Raw genomic sequence first — 23,828 nt, 5'->3', positions numbered from 1 at the left:
ATTTGCCACACTTATGTTAGCGCTGAGCCTATTAAAAAGCATGTCTGAGGATTAGTTCTGCGTTTCTGGCTCAATACTTTCTCTGTAGTCATGTTTTGTGTGCACATGTTTTTATTGAAAAGTGAAGGTAAGAGTCAAAGGAGTATTGACCTGGATATCCTGTAAAAACCCTTTCATTTTGCAGCAGCACAAGAGTCCCACCATTATGCGAGTGTGTATATGTGTAAGTGTTTGTTTAGCATGTATGTGTGTGCAAATTTCAGAGTGTGTGTTATTTCAGCTCAAGGGACCCAGAGCCGAGAATAGAGCCCTTTATGTGGCCAGTGAATCAGTGCTCCTGTTAAGACCCTTTGTTGAGAATGCTGAATATTGAATGTTGAATATTATCTCTGCACAGGCCGATATGGACAGATGACATTATTCCTGATGTAGAAAGAGTGAAGCGGAAGGGATTTCTTTAACCACAATGTTTATTTTTTTATTTAGGTAAAGTAGGAGAGAGGGTAGGGATGAATAACAGGGCTTGTATGTCATGGGGAGAGAGGAGGTAAAGGGGAAGCGTTGACCTTCAGTGGGTCTGAGTGAAAGAAGTCATCCTGAATGGATGTATGTTTTTTTTAGAGCTGAAGCCAGCGTGAACTGCATTTTTTTTGGAAAGTCACTTCTGCCACTCTAGATTAACCTCTGCACCTTTGGACATTTGAGGCAAGTCCATCTCGCTTTCATGTGTTTGTGAGATTGGATTCAGTGGGAGAGAGGTGGGGGTTCAGCCTGACATATTACCTGTGTTTCTTGGTCTGTTTGTTCTGAGCAGTTTTGGGCAGGATGTTGTTTAGTGTGTGACTACCAAGCGTGATAGTTTGTGTGTTGTAGTCCAAGTTGAAATTGAGAGTTATTAGTTTGACCACAGTTCATTTTTTTCATGAAAAAACTGCTAAAAAAACTATTTGACCAACCTGACCCATTCCATCCTGTCTCTTCACCTTGACTTCAGATCGCCTACATTTCTTTAATATGATACTCATCCTTCATGCACCGTTCTGGGCTCTCAGACCCTCATAAACTTTCTTAAAAAAGATCAACCGTTGTGACAACTGTCAGGCCACATCTAGATCTGTTATCTAGAATGAGGGTTTATTAAATAAAAGCCACAGGCTAACTAACGTCTCTGTTTACAAGCCTGTCCACAGCACATGGTCTCACTTTCTCAGCTACCTAATCCAGGAATGTGTGTCTACGCTGGATGAACTCTGCTGAAGGGATCACATTGCCCTGTAATGACAGGTCAGAGTTGAGGAGTGTACGAGTGGACCATCGAGTGAAGAATCAGGGTGCTGTTATGCAGGGCTTAATGCCTTTGGCTGAGTCAAATGCCAGTGACCGTTTGTTCGGGATCAGTGGCGATGTTTTGCTTAGTTTTTCAGGGATGTTCTCTCAAACTAACATGTAGCCCAAGGGAAGGGCAGAATAAGTAGGAGTCAGTCCTACTTATTCTGCCCTTCCCTTGGGCTACATGCTTGTCTTAATGTTGTTTAAGGTGTGAACAATGTTTTTTTTTTTTTTTTTTTTTTTTTATTGTTTCCTCCACAAATAATGTTAGTGAAACAGTTGAGTCCCCCTGCAGATTAATGGATCACCGAAATGAAAAGTTGCAGAAGTAAACCACAGATTTGTGTTCCAGTAGACAGTTGTTGTGTGTAAGGCTGTCACAATTATGACATTTGGCTGACGATTAATTGTTTAAGAAATAATTGCAATTATGGCGATTAATTGTTGGTTTTAGGGCATTGATGATTATTAGTTGCCTGTTTTATGGCTTTAACATATATTTTTGTGCACATTGTTCATTAAATAATTGTTACTAAAGATTGTGATTAATTGAATGCTTTAAGTTGTTACTATTACTTATTGCAACTTTTATATATGAAATTAGAGGCAATCAGATAAGGCAATAAAAAAATAGAGGTGTTTTAATCACAATACTAATAGATGTAGCATGAGCAGGTTTTGAATTAATTTGATTGTATAATTCCATAAAACATCTGCACGAAACAAAAACTGCAGAGAATGCAAATTCACTTTCTGACAGCAGGTGGCGCTTATGGAAGAGCAGCGATGTAGTGTTTCTTTGGTTACCGCTGTAAACAAATAAGCTCTGCTTTCAAACACTAACGCTTATGATCACACCGGTGTGATCAGTCTTGGCTGGTCCCTGAAGCATACGATCACACCGGTGTGATTAGAACTTTCAGTGCGTCATGTCAACAACTGCTGAATTTAAATCCACTTTCGCCGGCGCAGAGCCAGATCGGACGCGCTGAGCGCTTGTCTTATTATCACAAATATTCAGTGTTTTCAACCATATAATGCTTATTTTAGGTTTCAGACATTTAAATACACATAAGTACTAGCAAAACCATACATTTAAAGTTTGTAAAATACACACTGCTGTCTATGGAAATGGCAATAATGATCCTCACAAATATAATCTGACGACATGTTTTTATTGATATCATATACAGATTGTGTAGGTAACTATAAAGTTTACTCTGCTCTTTTCCCAGTTTATCGGAGACCTACTTTAACGTGTTTCGGGAGGAGAGGATGAATTTGCTTGTTGTAAATCCCACAGCTCGGATTCAGCGCAAACTAACATGGCGGCGCCCATCACCCAGTATATATCAACTAACACGGTCGATATAAAAGTGTTTAAACTACCAAATAGATTTACTTGCACATATTTCAGAATCGGAATATCAGATATTTCATAATATAGTGAGCATGCTTGTGAATTATTTTGAATAAAAAAGGAAAAACGAAATAAAAGCGATCTACAGATCTATTGTGGCTGCATTGTCACATGACAAGCATGACGCATTGCCATGGAAACGATAAGGTCAAACTTTCTAAAACTCATGCTGGGGGCTCAGCTAGAATATTTTAAAGAGGTTATGACATTTTTTTTTAGAGTTCCCTGCACCGTTTCTCATCCTCTGACTGAAACAGTCAGTTTTTTTGGACCAAAAACATTTAAAATTGAGTGATTTATGACATTTTTTCACCGTTTCTCATCCTCTGACTGAAACAGTCAGTTTTGGGGTGTTGTCCCTTTAAGAGGTCAGTGTAACCACCTACTTTTATGATTGGCTAACATCCATTACCAATTACCATTTTAAAAATAGTTTTTACATGAAATACCTTACTTACAGTTTGTGGTGTCATTGTTGGGTCCAGATCGTTTTTTTCACTTTTTTTTTCACTTTTTTTTCACTTTCACTTTCAGATAAGTTATGGCCTAATTTTTGAGCAAAAGTATTTTGGCAATGCCAGCATCATTCTGCGATTTGTTCTCAAAACAGTCAACGATGAAATGTACTAAAGGCACATGTAAATTAGTACTGACATGACTGGGACATTCACTAAAAATAAACTGTATCCATTTTTTATGTGTATTTAGCTTTGATTTGAACTAAAACATCGCATTCTTGTGGCGGGGATTACACAGAAGAGCATATGCAGTATACGGTGATATGGAGAGACACAGAGGAGACTGTTGACAAAGGAATTATTGAATGAAGTCGTTATTTATGTTTTCTTCGCTTACAAAAAGTGTTCCCGTTGCTTCATATAACCCAGATTTCACGTCTGATGGCAGATGGAGTATTCTGACAATGACTTTCATACCTTTTATGGACCTTGACACTGTTATTTACTTGACAGTCTATGGGACAGTCACAGGCCTCCCGGTTTTCATCCAAAATATCTTAAATTGTGTTCAGAAGATGAACAGAGCTTTTACAGGTTTTAAACGCCATGGGGGTAAGTGATTAATGACAAAACTTTCATTTTGGGTTGGAGTATCCCTTTAAGCATACAAAGAAATTTGGTTTTTCATGCCATGACCCCTTTAATATGCATTATACGAAGGTAAGAGTGACAAAATAACATTGAAACCTTTCTGGAAACAGTCAGTTCCCTTCAAAGATACATTCATATAAACTCCCACCCCAATATTAATACTTTTCTTCTAATATTTCGAGAATCGTGAACAGTGAGCTTGCTGTGCCTGTACAGTATTTTCTGATCTCGCGTCTATTCTCTCCTTTCTGTGTCCATTTTTAGTGTGTCATGTCTGAAGTCAATTTAATCACTGTTCTAAATGAATGCACCGCCTTCACTGAAGCACACGCACACACATAGCTACAGACAGTCACTCAAACACTGAGATCGAGCAGCGCACACAGAAACATCTTGTTAACACTGCTCCATGACTTTTAGAAATAAAGTTGTTTGCAAAAAGCAACATTATATAAAACATTATATATGTTTTGACGAGATGGAAACATCACAATCTCTCTCTCCTGTTCTCTCTCTCTCGCTAATTCATTAAATAAAAACAATCTTACGGCAATAGTTTATCTCTATGTCTGATCTAAAGTGGGCGGAATGCTAGGCCCATAGACAAAATAACTAATGAAAATGAACTGTTTGTTGTTTGCACTCATCCAGTCATGTCAGGTTTAAATTGTCAGTGCTGATAAATGACCAAACACAATACAAGTGAATTTAGACGTAACAACATTAGAATGTACAGTAAAAATATGGATGGTCATTTTGATACTGGCTAAAGATTACATTTAACTGTTAATTATTAGCATTTTTCAAGGATTGACCCAAATAACTATAAGTGAATGTCCACTGCAGAACCTGTACTGTTGGAGATTCAAAAAGATCTCGAGTATCGTTAGTGCCTGAGGATCTCATAGCATGTCAAAAATAATTTCTAGGGTCACATCCTTCATAATCAAGTTTCCAGAAATGTTCTCTTTGTGGATGTTCGCACGCCAAGCCAATAAATCAAGTGTGTTTTCTGAAGGTGGCGAGATGTGAGACCTTCTGTAGCCTTTTGTGCCTCCCGCTGATTTACCCAGGCAGCTCAATGGTTATCAATCTAGCACAGGATCAGACTCGGGCCTGCCTCTGAGGACGCTTAGCTCCTGTGAGCGGGAAAGAAAGAGTTGTTTACAGAAGCAGGTGCAGAGAGGTGCACTGACAGACATGAGGGCAGCTTAATATCACTGTCAAAACACAAAGGTGCCTTCTAGGCTTCTGCTGTCCTCCTTGAAATCTTGCAAAAACAAGTTGATCCAGTGAACTCTAGTGTGTCATTAATGCATGTATAAGGGATACAAGAGCTGCACAAGCACGCATGCACATGCACAAAGGCCTCGTCTGAGAAGTGTAGTATGGGTGAATGAGTGACTAGCTGCAGGGGCAAGCGGAGACCTTTTGTCAGGCGTCTCTTAGTGATCAATGACGAGTACACCTTCAGCCATTTCCCTCTTTTGTGCCAGAGACCGGAAAGTGGGGTTACTTGAAGAAGCCATCCATTACCAGAAGCTCTTTTGTGTGCTTGTTGATGCTAGCTCTGTTTGTTTTATGCTTGCATCATGCATACGAAAGCTTGTTTGAAGCAGCCTATAGTGTTTTCTAGTCCGCTTGTGGAGTTGTGTGATAAAAAGCCATCCATGTGACCTAGTTTCTGAAATGCGGCATAGCCTGGCTGGCAGTGAGTAAGACCTACACGGGCAGCATTACAGAGCTTGATTGAAGAGAATGAGAATGTGTGTGTGCTTGAGAATGTGTGTGTCTGCATTCAGTCATGGTTGGGCCATTTGTCTTCCTATAGTTGATGTCCCAGGGTCTCATTGCATGCTGACTGTCCCTCTGTGCTGGCTTCCTGTAATTAATAGGGGCTCCTGCCCGAAGTCATCTGAGAGCAGGTGTTTCTGTGAAGTGGGGTAGCGTTATCTACATGACCCGTCAAATATCCATCCTCCCATATCAATGAACGCTCCTGGCCTCCATCCACAAATCAACCTCAGTTTAGTGACAACAGTGAAGGAGAATGCTTATTAGTGGTGCTCGCTAAGTGGTGTCATATCAAGGAACCAGAATGTCATTGAGACTTGTGGGTGGGCTTTTTTTAAGTCGGGACACTCATAACACATGACTTCTGCATAGTTACACACTAGCATACTACTTGTCTACATCAAATAACACATTAGATTGAACTGGGAATATTTTAAGTAGAACTATTATTTTATGTAAAATGAACTCCATTACTAAGCTTTTATTTACTTGAAAATTATTTATTTTGAAGAAGACATATTCGGATGCATAGACTCATTGTTCATTTTGCTTAAAGATAACATATTTCCATATTTCAGTCATGTCCTGTGGATTTGTTAGCCATTCAACTGTTAGCCATCCTTTGGCCCAACATTTGGCATTGTTTTTGTTTGTTTGTAGTATGTTGGTCGAGGAGTTTATCAGCCATCTATTTACTTCACTTCAGCCTTCGTTGGTTTCACTGAAATGTTTCCTTCTATGAAGCTGATATGATGAGCAGCTTTTAAATCCCAGAAGTGCCCTCAGCCTCTCCAGCCAGGACTGATCAGCCATGGCCTGCCAGAGCCAGCCACTGTAATATTCATGATCTAATTATTCAGGGAGAGGTTAGTGTGTGGAACTGTAACGTTTGATTTAACCTCTTGTCAGGGGCTATAAAAGGAAGGCGGGTTAATCTTTCTGGCAACCGTCTCTCCACCCTTGGGAGCGCGCCTCAATTTCCCTCCCTGTGCCCTGGAGGCTGTGGAGAAAGAGAGAGAGATACAGTATATTACACACACACACATACACACATAAATGTGCTGGGGCATATGCATGCAATTCACACTCAAGGTGTTGCTGACACTCTACATCTACTGCTTTTCTCTGGAGAAATCAAAATGAAGTGACCTTTGATTACTAGAGACAGCAGCCGCCAATCTGTCAGATACAGTCAGACAAAATTGAACCAGTTCTCTCATCTGACTTTGAGGTTTAGTTCTGTCATATTTTCAGTTCTGAGCATCACTGACACTCAAATTTAATGTAACATTGTGTTTGTTAGGAAATATTCTTGTGTAAACAGCATCCCAGAAGATATGAGCTCACCTAGATTTAAAAAAAAAATCACTCTAACAAGGACACATTTGTCCAAGTTTGGCTTAATTGGCTTCTACTTGTGAATTCTAACATTTAAAAGCATTCTGTAAGCACACAGTTAAAATGTATTCAGTCTTTGAATCTGAAGGACAATTTTGAGAATAAAGACTCAAGAGCCTTTCAGAAAAGTTATAAATAACATAAACATGTATAAATTAACACAAAGCAATATCAAGTGTTAGGATGTGGGCACTGCTGTTTCAATTACTGAGGAAGTGGAAGATCCGTCAAACCACCCAGGCGCTGCCTAGAAAAGGTTGGTCTGTATTAAAGGGTGGCAAAAAAACATGTGGCTGTAACACTTTATAAAAAGGTTCAACTCATTACCATTAGTTAGAATTTTACAGTGTCTATCAAAGTTGTCAGTCTTCATTTATAAATATATTATTGTTCATTGTGAAGTCATTCATAATGCATTAACTTGTTAAAAATATATGAGTGTATGTAGCAATTGGCAATAACCTAGATAAATAGCCTAAGTGTTGTAGAATTATTGTTTTTCATAGTTCCTGATGTTTAATGCACTACCTACTGTTAATGTTTAGTTTTATTGTTAGCATTTGCTGATAAACAAAAGATATTGTTAACACTTTACAGTAAGGTCTCATCAGTTAACAGTTAACATGAGCTAAGAATGAGCAACACATTTGTTACAGTATTTATTAATCTGTTAACCTTAGTTAATTAAATTAAACTGTTCATTGTTAGTTCAGCACATATTAACAGTTACAGCTTTTGATTTTAACTATGAATTAGTAAATGTTGAAATGTTAACTAAGAATAATAAATGCTTTATTAATGTACTAATGTAGTTAACTGAGGTTAACAAATGGAACCTCATTGTAATTCTTTTAACCAAGATGTTAAAAGATTTTGTGGCTAGATGAAACCAAGAAAGAGCTTTTTGCCAATGCAATTTGTCTGGTGTAAATAGTACATCACCCAAACCTAAAACACTTATATTGATCTGTTATAGTTCGTCATGTTGTGGGGTTCAAAATACAGGGAAGCACTGCGAGGAGATTTCAGTTTGTTAAAAACAGAAGCTTGGGAGAAAGTTCTTCTTTCAGCAGGACAATGATCCTGAACACAAGGCCAAAATGAACAATATAGTGGTTCAAGAAAACAAGATTAATGTTGTGTAATGGCTCAATCAAAGTGCTGAGCTCAGCCCAGTTGAGAATTTGTCTGAAAATAGTGCACAATAACACAGCTAACCTGAACAAGAAAATCTGTCTGATAGACTGGCCTAGACTGGCGCAAAGCTAGTATAGCCTACACTACTGTTCAAAAATGTGGGGTCAGTAAGATTGATTATTTTATTCATTGATTTATTGAAAAACATTAATACTTGTATTTAGGAAGGGTGCATTCAACTAGCTAAATCAGAAATTGAAATCAGTTGAATTTAGCAAAATGGCAGACATTAACAAAACATCTGAAACCTCACCATATTAGTTTGTAGAAAAAAAAGTAAAAAATAATAATGTCAATCCTACCCAACAGACCAAAGAGGGCATCAAGACAAGAGTGAGCGTTAGGGTTGTGACAGTGAGGAAATTTTCCATCTGGTTAATCAACATGACGACACCTGGAATAACAATGTTGTGCCCAATTCTGACCCCACGACAGAAAGCCCCAAAAGTAGTTCTGTAATTCACTTTGCAGTCAAAACATCAATTCTTGTATAAAATCTCTTTGTGTAAAAAAAAAGTTCCTTTTTTTCTTATAATCCAGCATTACACCATCATGGTTGTGTTGAAGTTTGTAAGTACTTTTTTAACAGACTCACTTGTGTAATTGTTTTTGAAGGTTTTGGTTAATCAGGCGAGAGCCGTCACTTTAAACACGGTGGATATGCAGAGACTATGCTTGCCTGTGAGAACCACAGCCTTGAACCCATTGAACCCAACTGCCATCATCATCTATAGCCAGTCTAATCCACGCTAAACCCGTGCCGCTGGATCTGTTCCTCTAATGTGACGCTCTGCACAGCTCGTTCCATAAAGAGACATTTCAATCTGATTCATCACGGAAGCACCATTTGTATTCGCTCCACTCCCTGGTCTTTGTTTTTGCATGGCTTTTCATAGACAAACAACAGTTTGGATTTTAGAAGATTACTATTTAATTATACCTGGCCTTCATAGGAAATTATGCAGCCACAATTACTCAGAACAAGTGTGCTCGCACATGCATGAGCATCTCAAAATCACTGCTTTTGTTGGATGATTCACCAACCCACATGCTTTTGTTACCACCACTCTTCACAATAACAGACCCACACAAGCCAGTGCCCTCTGCCTCCGCAGTAAGCCCCTCTTGATCTGATTTTGGACCTCTAGCCTGTTCTTCTGAGAATCATAGTCATCTAGGATCAGCACTCCTGCTGAGCACATCCAACCTTGTTACTATGTGATCAGAGCGAAACTGATCCGTCTTATGAAATGCAATCTTACTGGGGGAGGAACTTTGCCCACCGCTGGTGGTGTTTCTATCAGATACGCTGCTGTTTTCTGCATGCCTGGCTTGCCGCTATATCACTCCCATCACATACCGAGAGTTATGGTGTCTGGAAGCAGACGCATTAGTTGCTGGGTGGGCTTATGGTGTAGGAGCAGCAGGAATGTGGCACTTCCAGGTCAGAGTATCGCCTTGACATGGGTCATAACCCACAGAGACATTTGCTGGCTTGTGAGTTAAGTTGAAGGAGGTCTATAATACCTTGAGAAAGCTATTCTTTTATCTCCATGGCAGCTGATCGGGTAGTGCTGGACCTCCTGGAAGTTTGCCATTTGAAATTTCCTATCTTTGCTCATGGGAGCTCAGTTATGGATGTTGCTTTTTACCCAATCACCAGAAATATGAAATATTGAGTTTTGAGTAATTATTATAATTATTTTGTTTTGAAAGAAATTAATACCTTTATTCTGGAAGGATGCATTTTTAATGTTACAAAAGATTTCTATTTTAAAAATGCTCTACATTCAATAAAGAATTTCGGACATAGTATCACGGTTTCCACAAAAATATTAAGCAGTAAAAAAAACTCTTTATTGATAGCCATAAGAAATCTTTCTGAAGTATTAAATCGGCACATTATAATGATATCTGAAGTATTATGTGACACCGAAGTAATGACTGCTGAAAATTAAGCTTTGCCTTCACAAGAACAAATTACATTTCAAAATAGATTTTAATAATATTTCACAATTTTAATGTTTTTTTTTTTTTTACTGTGTTTTTGATCCTTGGTGAGAAACGTACTTTTTTTTTTTTTTTTTTACGGTAAATGTGACCTGAAAGGCAGCAGACAGTGAAAATTTCTTTTTATGTTTCCAATAATAATCTCTCACTGGTCAAATTTTTACTGCAATGTAATAAAACATTTGCAATTTATTTATTTCTTGGGGGGGGGATTCATTTGAATATATGGTTACTTTTAAAAAACAGTTAGTGGATTTGTTTTTAGCAACCAGCAGGGAATGACTGGGCCATATTAATCAGCCACACTTTGACCTCTTGGTTAAGTGTAATTTATGGCTAATGGGTCTCCGGGTATGCACCGTGATCTGTGTCTGTGTTCGTAGCAGAGCAAATGTGTTTCTGTACGCTTCACATTGTACTATGGCTTTCTTATTAATTGGCAGCTTTGCTCTTATCAGTGCGCATTGAAGCATTGCATTGAATCATACTGCAGCATCACGCATTATTTTATATGACATACAAGGATGTACAACACAGCGTAGTAATTTCACAAATGGAACGAACACACACAGATACATAATGAAAAGTCAGATCAGTGTATTTGAGGGCCGAAAGCGGTCGTGGAGCTGAGTGGAGATGAGGATGAATCACTAGCTCTGTCTGATTGCTGTGAACCACTACAGAGCACTTCACAATCACTGAGGCCGTATTCATCAAAGACGTCTCTGTATGAGGCGCAAAATTCACGGCTCACATGATTCATGAGCCCTGAGTGCAGAATTCCCTCTGAATAATTAGAATGAATCTGTAGGGGAAAAAATCAGGCTGTAAAAAAACATCATCTTACTTTAAATAGCTGTGCTAAGATCAGTTACTTCATAAAGTCAGATATCTCAGCTATATTAAATGAAGCCCGTAAAGTGAACCAGGGTCATGGTGCCAAAATTCAGAAGTCGTGTCAAATTCTGCTCTCTTGCTTAACTTTAAATATTAATATGAATAACACTTATATATAATAATAAAAAGTGCCAGTAAAATCATCAAAGAATACTGAAAAAAGCATCATGGTTTCCACACAAAATCAAAGAATACTGAAAAAAGCATCATGGTTTCCACACAAAAAATTAAGCAGCACAGCAGTTTTTAATATTAATAATAATAAGGAATGGTTTCTGAGCACCAAATCATAATATTTGAAAGATTTTTGAAGGATCATGTGACAAGACTAGAGTAATGATTACTGAAATTTCAGTTTTACTGTCACTAGAGTAAATGACATTTTAAATTATAAAGCACAAATTTAAATCTGAATATTACACAATATACAAATCACAAATAAAAATAAACAACACATAAAACATAACAATTCAAAACTTAAAATTTTTTAAATTTAATTTTGATTGTTCACACATTTGCTTTCATTTGCTTTCACACACGCACAATTGCTCTTGTAGGCAGTATTCAGTACTGATTTGACACACTGTTCTACTGAAACTATAAAGACTGGAGTCATTTATTCATTTATTTATTTGCATTTGATGCTGAAGTAGCTGTACTGTCCCCTAAAGGGACAAACGGGGCAGATTTTGAGCTTTGTTGTGAGCCGCCGTTGAGCGCCAGGCTGCTGATGAAATTGATTAAAGGCGGCCAAAAGGCTCCGTTCACTCTCGCTCACACATTGTTAGCGACATTACTGCTTATGCATCAGTGCCCAGTTTCATGCGAGTCAGTATTAAAGCTTGCACAAGCTGTTCTCTTGTAAAGATTAGAAAACGCTCACCTCTCTGACACCTCTCAAATGCCTGGGTCACTCCTGCAGTTTCACAGCAACTTACCGGCCTGTAAAAAGCTTACTGACCCCGTCAGACGAGCTTCATAAGCTTTGTTACTTTAGGAATTTGCAGTGCCCTCTTTCTTTCTATGGACTTTGTCAACAGTACTGTATCTGCAGTGATTGATGTTTGAGAGCTTATTGAGAGAGAGGGAGAGAGAGAGAAAAGGGTTAGCCCGAACTTGAAAGTCTGATGTGGGCTGATCAGCTTTCTGCTCACACACACTTCTGAACACACAATTGTAGGACGTTGAAATGGGAACAAAATGAGTGCTTGTGATGAGGAGGTGATGTACTGATGAAGGGTGTATCTGAACGTATCTTTATCGTCTCTTAAATAAATGTCAAAGTCAGGCACAAAGACAAAATGCTAAGGAGTATTATAGCATTAGACCAGCAAGTCAACTAATTTGCTTTCACTTTACAGTTTGCGATTCATGTAATTCATTTTAATCAAGGTTCTCACTTTTATGGAAAACTGTATTTAGGGAATATCTTTTTTTTTTTATTTTTTTAGAAATTGACTCTAAGTTGTTCTTTTTGGGTGCACGCTGTATAAAATAATTTCTAAGTGTGTACATAAGTATGTTGTTAGACAACATCTGACAGTTTTATGGTAATCTATTGTTAGACAACATCTGACAGTTTTATGGTAATCTAGAGCTAAAGCAGATTCGTGTACATAAGTATGTTGTTAGACAACATCTGACAGTTTTATGGTAATCTAGAGCTAAAGCAGATTCTTAGCAAATTTTCTTCCATGACAAGGCTTTATCTGTTTCCTGGAATCTGGAAAGTTCAGCTCAGTTGTGGCGGTTTGCTTGTGTTTGATGTGTCTGTTCCCATGGTCACATGCCCTTGTGAAATGTTTGTGGTCACAAAGCCAAGCAGTCTGTCTGTTTGACCATCTCCCCTGTACAGCCCACAGGACAACAGTAGAGGATTGTGCACTGTGGTCGCTGTCAGAGGAGTGTGTATGACGAGTACAGCAAAGAACGACGGTAAAAAAGAGAATGTTGGCATTTATTCTCTTCTTTTTATATCTGTTCTCTTCATGCGTCTGTTATCGGGTATTGATGTGTTGCTTTGAAGTCACTCTGTGATAGCGAGCTGACCTTGTGTAAATGTAAAAACTGGAGCAGAGCTGGAGCTGAGTGATGACACAATGCTTTGAGCAGCCATGGGAAATAGCTGTCGCTGTTCTTTCAGAACTATTTTCATTGGTGGAGAGATAGCATGTGAACTAAAACACTAGATTTGTGTTCCTTTCAATTCCTTACACGTATTTCATTAAAAAAGTGAAATATCCAGTGTGAGATATCCATATCCAGTAAATCACGAAATGTATACAAAAATGTTTGCAGCCCACCAACCACAGGCTCTACTCTTCACTACAATGGTAACCTTACAAAACATCAATATAACAGAAAACCCTGGAAATCCCAACATAACAGAATATTAAACCTTAAAGGGTTAATTCAGCCAAAAATTAAAATTATGTCATTAATGACTCACCCTCATGTCGGTCCAAACCCGTAAGACCTCGGTTCATCTTTGGAACACAGTTTAAGATATTTTAGATTTAGTCCGAGAGCTTTTGGTCCCTCCATTGAAAATGTATGTACGGTATACTGTCCATGTCCAGACAAAGCACACTGTAAACTAGAAAAATAAAATAATTTTCTCAAATTAATTTAAACTGTTCGGTTGAGAGACAGTAATTTACAATTTTCAGTGTATTTGAATTAGGGCTGGACAATATATCGAACGATATGACCATGTGCATCTCGTCAGTAAAGCTCCATGATTAGCGGTAAATCCCCATCACCTGCTTTCAAATGGAGCTGCAGTTAATTGCCGTAGTGAGAAGCTACGCTATATCGAGTTCATTATTTGAATCGCCTTTGATAATGAACTCATAGCGTAGCTTAGTGAAACTGTGGCTCTGTGTATTAACTGCAGCTCCATTTGAAAGCAGGTTGATGGGGATTTACCAAATAAAATAATTTTCTCAAATTAATTTAAACTGTTCGGTTGAGAGACAGAAACTCATCTTCTGCACCATAGTTCAAAAATAATTTTCTCAAATTAATTTAAACTGTTGGGTTGAGAGACAGAAACTCCTCTTCTGCACCATAGTTCATGCTTAGGTATTTCTGACCTGCAAATTCAAATAGCAAAAATATTTTGATTTATTGACTACTTTGCTCCATACAAATAATACAAACTTGTGTTGCAGAAAAGTGGAGTAGAGTACCCCCTCAACAACTGAATCAGTTCATCAGACTTTGCTTTGGCTCTGGGCTCTTTAAACAAAGATCAACCTGCTCCCAGAGAGAGCCCTTGGCTCAAACTAGTTCCTGTAAAGTGTTTTTGTGGATGCTGTGGTTTAGATGTGCTGGAGCAATTGGGCCACATTATGATGGATGAGGGAAGGGTACAGCTGGAAGAGGCTGGCCATAGATCATTGTAAGGAGGCGTAAACGTGACAAATCATGATGAAGAGTCAGGATGCACTCTAGGCTGATTCAGTTCCACTTAATGTTGTACATTGGGTTGCATCTTTGGTGTCCAGTAACAGTTGAAGGGCACAGGGACAGCTGTTGGGATGGGCATGTTCATCTAATGCACTCTGGGATGAGATGGCAGCTGTCTCAATCCTGGAGAGAGAGGCCCTCCCACTCACCAGAGGCAGACAGACAAAAATCATTCCTCTTTCTTCCTTCCTTTTTTCCTTTTCCGGCAATTTATCACCAGGGTGTCCAATTTCCGATGAGCTGCAGGCGTCTTGGGCAAACGGATAAGCAGTAAATGGATGAATCTTTTCATAAATGAAATTGTCTCACCCTGTCATTTCTTCATCCTGTTTTGTGAGCATTTTTATCCTCGTTTCTGTTATTGTGAACTTGCACAGACGTCTGGTATATAAAGAATGTGTGTGAGGGACACTCTCTCACTCCCTAGTGGTCCTACATCAGTGTGGGTATATCATTGTGTGGTTGTTAAAAGTTCAGTTTTGACTTTATATGGTCTTGCAGAGTTTTTTTTGTTAGCGGTGGGGTAGATATGAGGTGTTTTGATAAATGTATGCAGTTGCATAAGGAAGTGAAGTGACGTGTGGCATAAATTTTATTTGTTTATGCTTTTTTTTCTCTGTATAGTATGCAGTGAGAGACTACAGCAGACTTCACAATGCACTATTAAGGCATTAGCCGGGTTTCGTCACACACATTTTATGGCCAATTTTGGAATAATGCATAAAAATATGTTTGTTGGAAAAAACAAGCCAAATATTTTCAAATGTGTAATATATGTATAAATGTATGTATAATATATATGTATGTGTGTATATATATATATATATATATATATATATATATATTCTATATATATATATATATATATATATATATATATATATATATATATATATCATACTATTCTTTGTACCAAAGAATGTGCAGAAGTAGAGATATATAATGCCCAAAAATTAAGAATTTGTTCCCACTACATATTAATTAGTCTATACATTTAATTAATTAACTCCCTCTTCTTAGTTAAATCATGGACACATCATACAAATTCGTTCCCTAGTTTTAGTTCAGTTGTGGCCACATTGTACTAATTTGCTCCTTCGCTTTAAATTAGTTAAATAGCTATACGATAGAATAAAGGAATCACATTTTCTAGACAAACCTGGGATGGAAAGGCTGCTTTATGGGAGATTGTTTCAAAGTGTATGCATAGTCTGATTTTTATGAGCTGGCCCTTTAATTGATTCATTCAAAATGAATCAGTTTGAATCAGTGTGTCAGAGCTGTTCTTGAGTTACTCACTGAATCATGGCTCAAAAGTCATTTTTGTCACATCCAGTTCAAAATTAATTGATCAATATTTGTTTTATGTGTACATAAACATGAAGTGTAATTTCTGTGCCACTAGCATAATCATACAAACAAAAAAAATACTAAAAGCTTTTGCCATTGCTGTTGTATGAAGCAGTAAATGGCTGTGTGTCTGCAAGGTAAATCCAGTGATTTACAACGCACAGATGAACTCCAATATCCAGTGAGTGGCTCTTCCTGCCATAAGCACTCAATATAATGTTCCCCCTTCTAGTTTTAATACAGCTTGTAATGTGTAGTCTTTACACTGAATTTGGCAGCACGCTAAAGATTTACACCCATATGTGGCTGAAAATCGTTCTTTAGTTTGTGAGTATTTAAAGCATGTTTGTATGTATCAGTTCGGTCTCTCTTCTGCTCTGCTGCTTTTGTCTCATTGTTCCTCTTTTTTTGTCACGTCTGTTGGTCTTCACATTACACACATCCTTGCTCAGGCAGGTCTAGAAATAAATAAAAATGCAGAGAGCTTCAACACCTTTTCACTGTAAGTGGTCAACACATATATCCACCTATATATGGTAAGTCCTGCATATTGCTTTTCCTGGTTGCCTCTAGTACTGTATATGTTACAGTAGAAATGAAATGATGATGTATATTAATGAATTGGATACATTCATTGTATATCTTGCCCATGAAGCTGGCTCTGTCTGTCACATTTTCTCTTTGATGCATGCAAACAATCTCACGCTTACTCACATTCACGGGTCTGATCTTTCCACACATTTGTTCACATTCTCACACACCCACAGATCACTCACTTTCTGCTGTACTCGCACCTTATGTTCAGTGGCTGAAATGTCAGAGGCGCTCTCAGTCACTCACACTCCCATTATTCAATTGCTGGAGGTCATCGTGTCGCTGTGCTGTCGTTTCTACTCTAACACTCAGTCTGATCACTGGCTGCACTCCATTGGTAGTCCCTGCTCATATGAATAAAGTTTGTTGCAATACCACTGGGCTTTGTTGTATGCATTGAGCATGTCAAATAGAGTATAGTTTGAAAATGTTCGGCTGTATGCATTCATTCCAAAACTCAAGCATGGGTTTAAGGTATATATGGAAATATTCACTATATGCATGTTCATTACTGTAATATGCGGTATTACTGAATACCAGAATATGTCATAATGCAAGTCTCCACTCAGTTATCTCTGTTTTAATCTTTAATAATGTTCACAGATTCTATGTTTCTTTGATTTCTGTTCCCTTGTTGATGCATCATTACTATTCTTTTTTCTTTCTTTATGTGGCTTCACATATTTTCCTCTTCCTTTTAGTCCACTCTCCTCTTTGCTTTTTCTTTCATTCTTTCTCTCACCATCACACACGGTCCATTAGCATTAGATATTAGCTAAATTCTCTCTGACTTCGATATCTAATAGCTTATATCTGAAACTGCATGTCTTGAACACTTCATGTGCTTAAAATGGACACTCTTAGACCAACAAAACTCTGAGAATAACTCTCACAGAATAAAAAAGCACGCGAGAGTATATCGTTCAGGGGATGTGTTTAAGTCATCAGTAACACGCTGACATGCCTGCGCATCCTCAATCTATTCAGGCTGCTATAAATTGATTCTTTAAATGGGCCTGCGCTGATGTGAATGTTTATTTACAGGTGACGTCTCTCTCTTTCCTTCTTATTGAGGCGCTCTCGTATTCAAGGGTAAAGCTTGTTTCTCTTTTGAAAAAATCTAAATGTAAGCTCTCACCCCCCGCCCACCTGATGTCCTCCTCCATAGTCCTCATAAATGATAATCACAATCTCTCCTCTCCATTCTTCCCCTGAAAAGTCATTTCACTCAATAGCTTTTTGTGTTTCTGGGAAACTGTACATGCAACCATACATTGGATTTCTCTCTCACTCTATTGTATGTGTATATTTTAGTGTAATTATTCTGTGTTTTTCCTGAGCATAAAGGCCAGTGTAGGCAGATTGTCTGAGCTCCAGAGCTCAGCCCCACCAGAGCCTGATTACAGCTTACTGTAGTCATTTTCTAAATAGCTCACTTCCACTCCACTTTCCTCCCTCTATCCTTTCTTCTCCCACATACACCCTCCCTCTGTCCTCCCATGCATACAAAGAAAGAGAAAAAGCAGTGGAGAAAAGAGTCTTTTATCAGATGCGGTCTGACCCAAACATCCCCAGCGGCAGCCATTGAGAATCCAGACTCACTTTCTCTCTTCCTGTCTTTCTCTCTCTCCAGATTTTCCACCAGCTCTGATACTGTGTGTAAGTTTTGACTTTGGAGCAGTCAGTACTGTTCTGATGGGGCCTCTGCTCCATATAGTTGTAATAGTTACTTATATTACTACTGTTCAGAAGGGTGGGGTTAATTGGGAAGATTTATTGTGTGTGTGTGTTTTTTAAGGTGTGTGTGTTGTTTGTGTGTGTGTGGTATGTGTGTGTGTGTGTGTGTAATTTGTGTCCTGTGTTGTGTGTGTGTGTTTAAGTAAAATGATTTTAAAATTTTATTCCTGCAGTGGCGCTCAAAAAACACCAGGCTTCAGTGTCACATGATCCTTCAGAAATCATTGTAATATGATGATTTGGTGCCCAATAAACATTTCTTATTATTATCAATGTTGCAAACAGTTGCTTAATATTTTTATGGTAAATTTTTCCATAATTCTTTGAATAAAAAGTTCAAAGGAACAGCTTTATTTGACCTTTTGTAACATTATAAATGTTTTTACTGTCACTTTAGATCAGTTTTATGTGTCACTGCTGAAGTATTAATTTCTTTCAAAAACATCTGACCCCAAACTTTTAAATGGAATTATAGGTGCATGGGGGAACCTTTAACAATAAAAATAAAAATAAAATAAATAAAAAATGTGTCGAAATTAAACTTGTAAAAGATACATAATGACCGATAACTAGTAAATCACTAAAAATCAATAGCTTTAAATGTTACAAGGCAATATGAGTATGATAAATTATATTAATTTTAAGATTTGCTAAATATATTTGAGTGTTATTAAATTATAAATGTTTTTAAAGTTGGACTATAAGGGAGCGTTAGATGGCAAGTAATCTAAATGTAAAAATAAGGACAATGAGCATTAAAAATACTGCTACGTAGATATTTTCGTCTAGAAAATGTCGATCATAAGTGAACTTGTGTTGAAACATTTAAATAAAGGCACTTTGATGTATTTAAAGTTGATAACCTAATATTTATGTGTAGGCTACTATATATTTTTGTACTTATTAGAGCTTTGTGCCATTGATGTCTGCTGATGGCAGACTATTGAAGACAGTTTTGGGTCAAGTCTCACATGCAGAACACTATTTGAGTTGCTAATCAGTCATTCATAAATCTCACTCAGAAGACAGCAGCCTATGCAGACAGCCGGCAGTGAGGCAGTTCACTGGGTTTCAGGTAAATCTGATAGAGAGTGAGTATGTCTGTATCAGGCCCTGCTGATTAGTGCACTGGCAGGATTTTAATGAGCTGCCATCATGACCTTTCACCACATAACAACTCTTTATTTCTTGCTCTCTCTCTCTCAGCTTTGGCTGACTGGCCTTGTGCTGCCCTGTCAGAGTTGTTTGGTGCATAATTGCTTCTCGTCTGAACTGTTTATTTGCTTATACATGTTTTAATACATTGTTTTTGTCTGGTGTCAGTGTGTAGTGACAGGATGTAGTCCATGGCTGTATGCACAAATCACCAGACGATATCATAGCTCATCAGAAGATATTTGATGTTCAGTCTTTTGTTACAGTTTGTAGTCTTCATACTAATATGCTTATTTTGCAACAAATTTTAATTATTTCAATATACAGAATCAACGTCTTTAAGGGTCAAAGACGACACATCCCATTTTCATGTCCACATCAAATAAAATTTACAGTAGTGATTTTATATACATATTAAAAGCAAATGTCTATTTTCATGTTTCAAATAACGTTTATGAAAATAAAATGTCAAAATATGGGTAAAATAATGTTTCATCTTCATTCAGCGTAACAGATATATTTATGTGAAAATGTAACAACATACTTATTCTGACCTGTACTTTAAAATACATAAAAGAAAATGTGATCATACTAAATGTTATTATTTTTTAAAGGATTAAAAACTTCTTGCTGAAATGGGTAAAACTTAGTGGTTTGGAGGATAGTGGCAAAGATCGGTAAAGATTTGAAATTACAACGAGTTTGTTTTTAGGGGCTGTTGTTTTTGTTCATGGCATATAAATCTTTGTTTTTAAAAAATCCCTGTAGGAAATATATTTCCAAAATCAAGGCTGCTAAAAAAGTGGATATGTACTGTTGCACTCTATTTAGAGAACAGTTTGAATCAGTCATATTTCACAGATGGATGGCGCTATCCGATAGATACCAAATAAATAAATTAATAAAAAAAAAAAACAAGCAATCAACAAAACATCCTGTCGCAGTGACAGCTGGTCAGAACAATTCCTCCCATTCTGTGCATGTGGATTTATGCCCACACAGTCACACTAACTCATTGTGTTTAATGACTGATGGTTGAGGTGTCGGAAATGTTCTCAGTGGTATGATTCTCACCTTGCTGAAGTAAAAAATTAAAATGTGAGAGTTTGGAATTTAGCAAAGGTTACCTTAGATCACACCATTCATGCGAGAAGACATAGACAAAGATGTGGAGGTGAGGAGAGGGAGATGAAGCGCCTGGGGCACGGTCAGAGCGCTCTGGCTGGTATGTTTGATGTTAAATTGAACCTCAGATTTGATATTAAGTGTGTTTTGCCTGCTGCTGTACAATTAGTGAGAGTGGTTTAGAATGGAAAGGTACGTGAGGGGTTTTTGCTGCTCTGAACTGACAAAGAGGATGATTAAAAAAAAAAAAATCAGATATATGATTTACTAAGCTTCACTTGATTGATAGGTTGGTTGATTAATTGATGTGAATCCAAAGCTTTGAAGCTATCATAGCTGAGTTTATCGCTGGTTCTTTTTGTAATTGCAGTGGAAAATCTGTTTGCCATGCAATAAATATGTGTGAAATTGCACTCAATTGCAATTTCAATTGATATTTGGATGCATTCCTTGTGACACACTTGATTAGAAGTCTTGCTGAGTTTTAATGAATGCAGTGAAAATGTGTGTGTCAAACTGACAGATGGTAATTGTCTCATTGCTCCTGTTATGTTGGAAAATTATCCAGAACCTTTAGCTTTGCACCTTTTCTAAAAGTAAGCTTTTAATGAACACCATCCCTTTTAAATCATGCCTTTCTGAGGGCAAGAGAGACATTTTTAATTGGTTTGTTTTGAATATAATTTTGTTGAAAATCAAATTACTGACAAATGTTTGTTGACTAAAGTTTCATTTAAATTTTTATCAACAGTAATGAAGACTGTAGGCACCATCAGTTCACAGACCACTTAAATGTACAAGTTTGCATTTCAGAGATATTTTATTTTTATACATTGTTTAGTGTATAGCTTTTTGTTAATACTACATGTATTAATGTCTAATTACTGTCTTCCTTTTGTATTTTGGACTTGTTGTGTACTGTGGTACTGTGGAAGCTTTTAATCATCTAAATCTGAAAAACTTTTATACAAACACTGTGTGCTAGCGAGGTGTAACACAACCAGTGTTGTTTTGATATTATATGCTATTATAGTATTTATGAATATTTTGAATTAGCTTTTGTTTTTATAATTTAATTTGTAATTTTATTATAAATATTTATATTTAGCTTTTTTATAGTATTTATTGATATTTTGAATTAGCTTTTGCTTTTACTATTTTAGTACTTCAACTTTTAGAACTTTTATTTCAGCTGTGTGCCAAGGCAACATTTCTAATTTATTTGTTTAAAAAATGTATCTAACATTTAGATTTTCTTTTATTTCTTTTATTTCAATTAGCAAAAAAAAATAAAAAAAATGCTGTATAACTCCACCTAATCACAGCTATTCAGAACATATCTGATGTTTAACAGTTATTTTGGGCCGATGAGAGTTCTCGGTGAGCAGGGTCACCCAGAGTACTGCTGTGATAGAAAGACATAGTTAATGACAAAATGTTGTTCTGGGTTCAGACACGTTGTTGGGCTTGAACTTCGTACTGAGGTGCTTGCTGTAACATCTCATTTCTCTCTCTTTTTTCTCTACAGTGTGAGGAGAAGTGTGTGGCCCATGTTGCTCTAGGAGTGTGTGAGTGAGTGTGAGTGTGAGTGTGAGTGTGTGTGTGAGTGTGTGTGTATGAGATGCTGGCCTGTCTGCCAGGGCCAGGTGATCTCTCCCTTCAGCTCCACCCCCACTCGCAGATGAACACTGGACTTCAGAAATGTAAGTACAAACACAAAAACACACACACACACACACACACACACACACACACACACACACAGAGTTGAAACATTTGGTGGTCGCTTAAAATGATCTCCAGAAATCACAAAAAGCAGCATAAAGGCATCATAACAGTGGTGCATTGAATGGTGTTCTATTTTCAAAGTCTTCTAAAGACATACCAGAGTTTTGTGCTGGTCTCTTCCTTGCACAGCTTTATCACAGAGCTTCAGAAAAATATCATGCATCACTCATATTTAAAGATTTACAAATACAAAGGGGAGTTCATCAGGATGAACGGGAATAAAATGAGGGAAATAAACATAAGAAAAATAAGATGAAAAAATATTTTACAGCTTTTTATTTTATTTTTTCCTAAATCTGTTTAGACCAAAAACAAGCTGACTGAGGACCCCTCCAAAATAACCGAAATAATGTTTCTGTATGTAAACCACAAAAGCAAATCACTCATACTTACTACTTTTATGGTGCTTTTTGTCACTTTTTGCTTTAAAGGGATAGTTCACCCAAAAATGAAAATTACCCCATGATTTACTCACCCTCAAGCCTTCCGAGGTATACATGTGAATGGGAATGGGGGTGAATGGGGTTGAGATTTTGAAGCCCAAAAAAGTGCATCCACCCATAATAGAAAATATTATGTCATACAGCTATGCCTACGTCATCCGCTGGAACGCCACTCTCTCGTGTTCGCGCATACGACAGTTAGCGGGAGCTAGAGATTACGGCCTTTATTAACCCCACAGAGCCGTGTGGTGTACTTTTATGATGGATGCATGGACTTTTTTGGGGCTTCAAAATCTTGACCCCCATTCACTGCCATTATAAAGCTTGGAAGAGCCAGAAAATTTTTAATATAACTACTATTGTATTCGTCTGAAAGCAGGGCCGGCGCAAGCTCAAATGCCGCTCTAGGCAGAGCACGATCGTGCCGCCCCCACCTCACACTCACAATTAGGTATCCTTAAGATGCATGTAAACAAATTAATATTTTCTTTATCTATAAAATTACACTAAGACACCGTCTTTAGCCAGAGCAGACTTTCTCTCGCTTTCACAAAAAAGTTTACAACAAAAGCAAAACGTTGCGTCCTTGCTAATCGAATAATAAACCAGCCATGGTCTGTCAAGTTTCTCCCCGTTAGCTAATGTGCGACTGTAATGAGCCTCTGAAAATCTCCTGTTCCAACTGTCTTTTGGGAAAATAATTCCTTTGGTTTGATGTGGCCCTCCTCTGTACCAAAGTGTCTTTAAGTCCAGGATTTATTACTGCTGGCCATTTGCCGGGATCGTGACATATTTCCTCACCTTCTGAGGGTAATATTTCTCCCTGCTGTTCCGTCTGTCCCTCATCAGACGAGCTAGTTATGGCTAAGCTGTCTGCCTTAGAGCTGTAATCGGGCCATAAAAGTTAGGCCCGACAGGACCCGAGCCCGACAGGTTTCGGCCCGAGCCCGACAAGTACATTTTGTTGACAGCTTTTTAAAAGCCCGAACCCGTTTACAGCCCGACATTATT

The 23,828-nt window shown here is 37.6% G+C and overlaps 1 protein-coding gene across 2 annotated transcripts in view; it reads left to right on the top strand.

Annotated features, from left to right (window-relative positions):
* Nucleotides 1-23,828, top strand: part of LOC109084585 (protein FAM222B-like) — a 47,617-nt gene that overhangs the window by 11,184 nt on the left and 12,605 nt on the right. For both annotated transcript variants that reach the window (XM_042757346.1, XM_042757345.1), the window contains exon 2: nucleotides 22,115-22,289. In XM_042757346.1, coding sequence (XP_042613280.1) covers nucleotides 22,208-22,289 — 82 coding nt within the window. In that variant the 5' untranslated portion in view covers nucleotides 22,115-22,207. The remainder of the gene's footprint in view (nucleotides 1-22,114; nucleotides 22,290-23,828) is intronic.

The sequence above is a fragment of the Cyprinus carpio genome, chromosome A5 (genome assembly GCF_018340385.1).
Source record: "Cyprinus carpio isolate SPL01 chromosome A5, ASM1834038v1, whole genome shotgun sequence".
Classification (NCBI taxonomy): domain Eukaryota; kingdom Metazoa; phylum Chordata; class Actinopteri; order Cypriniformes; family Cyprinidae; genus Cyprinus; species Cyprinus carpio.
This window is presented reverse-complemented; position numbering and strand designations above follow the sequence as displayed.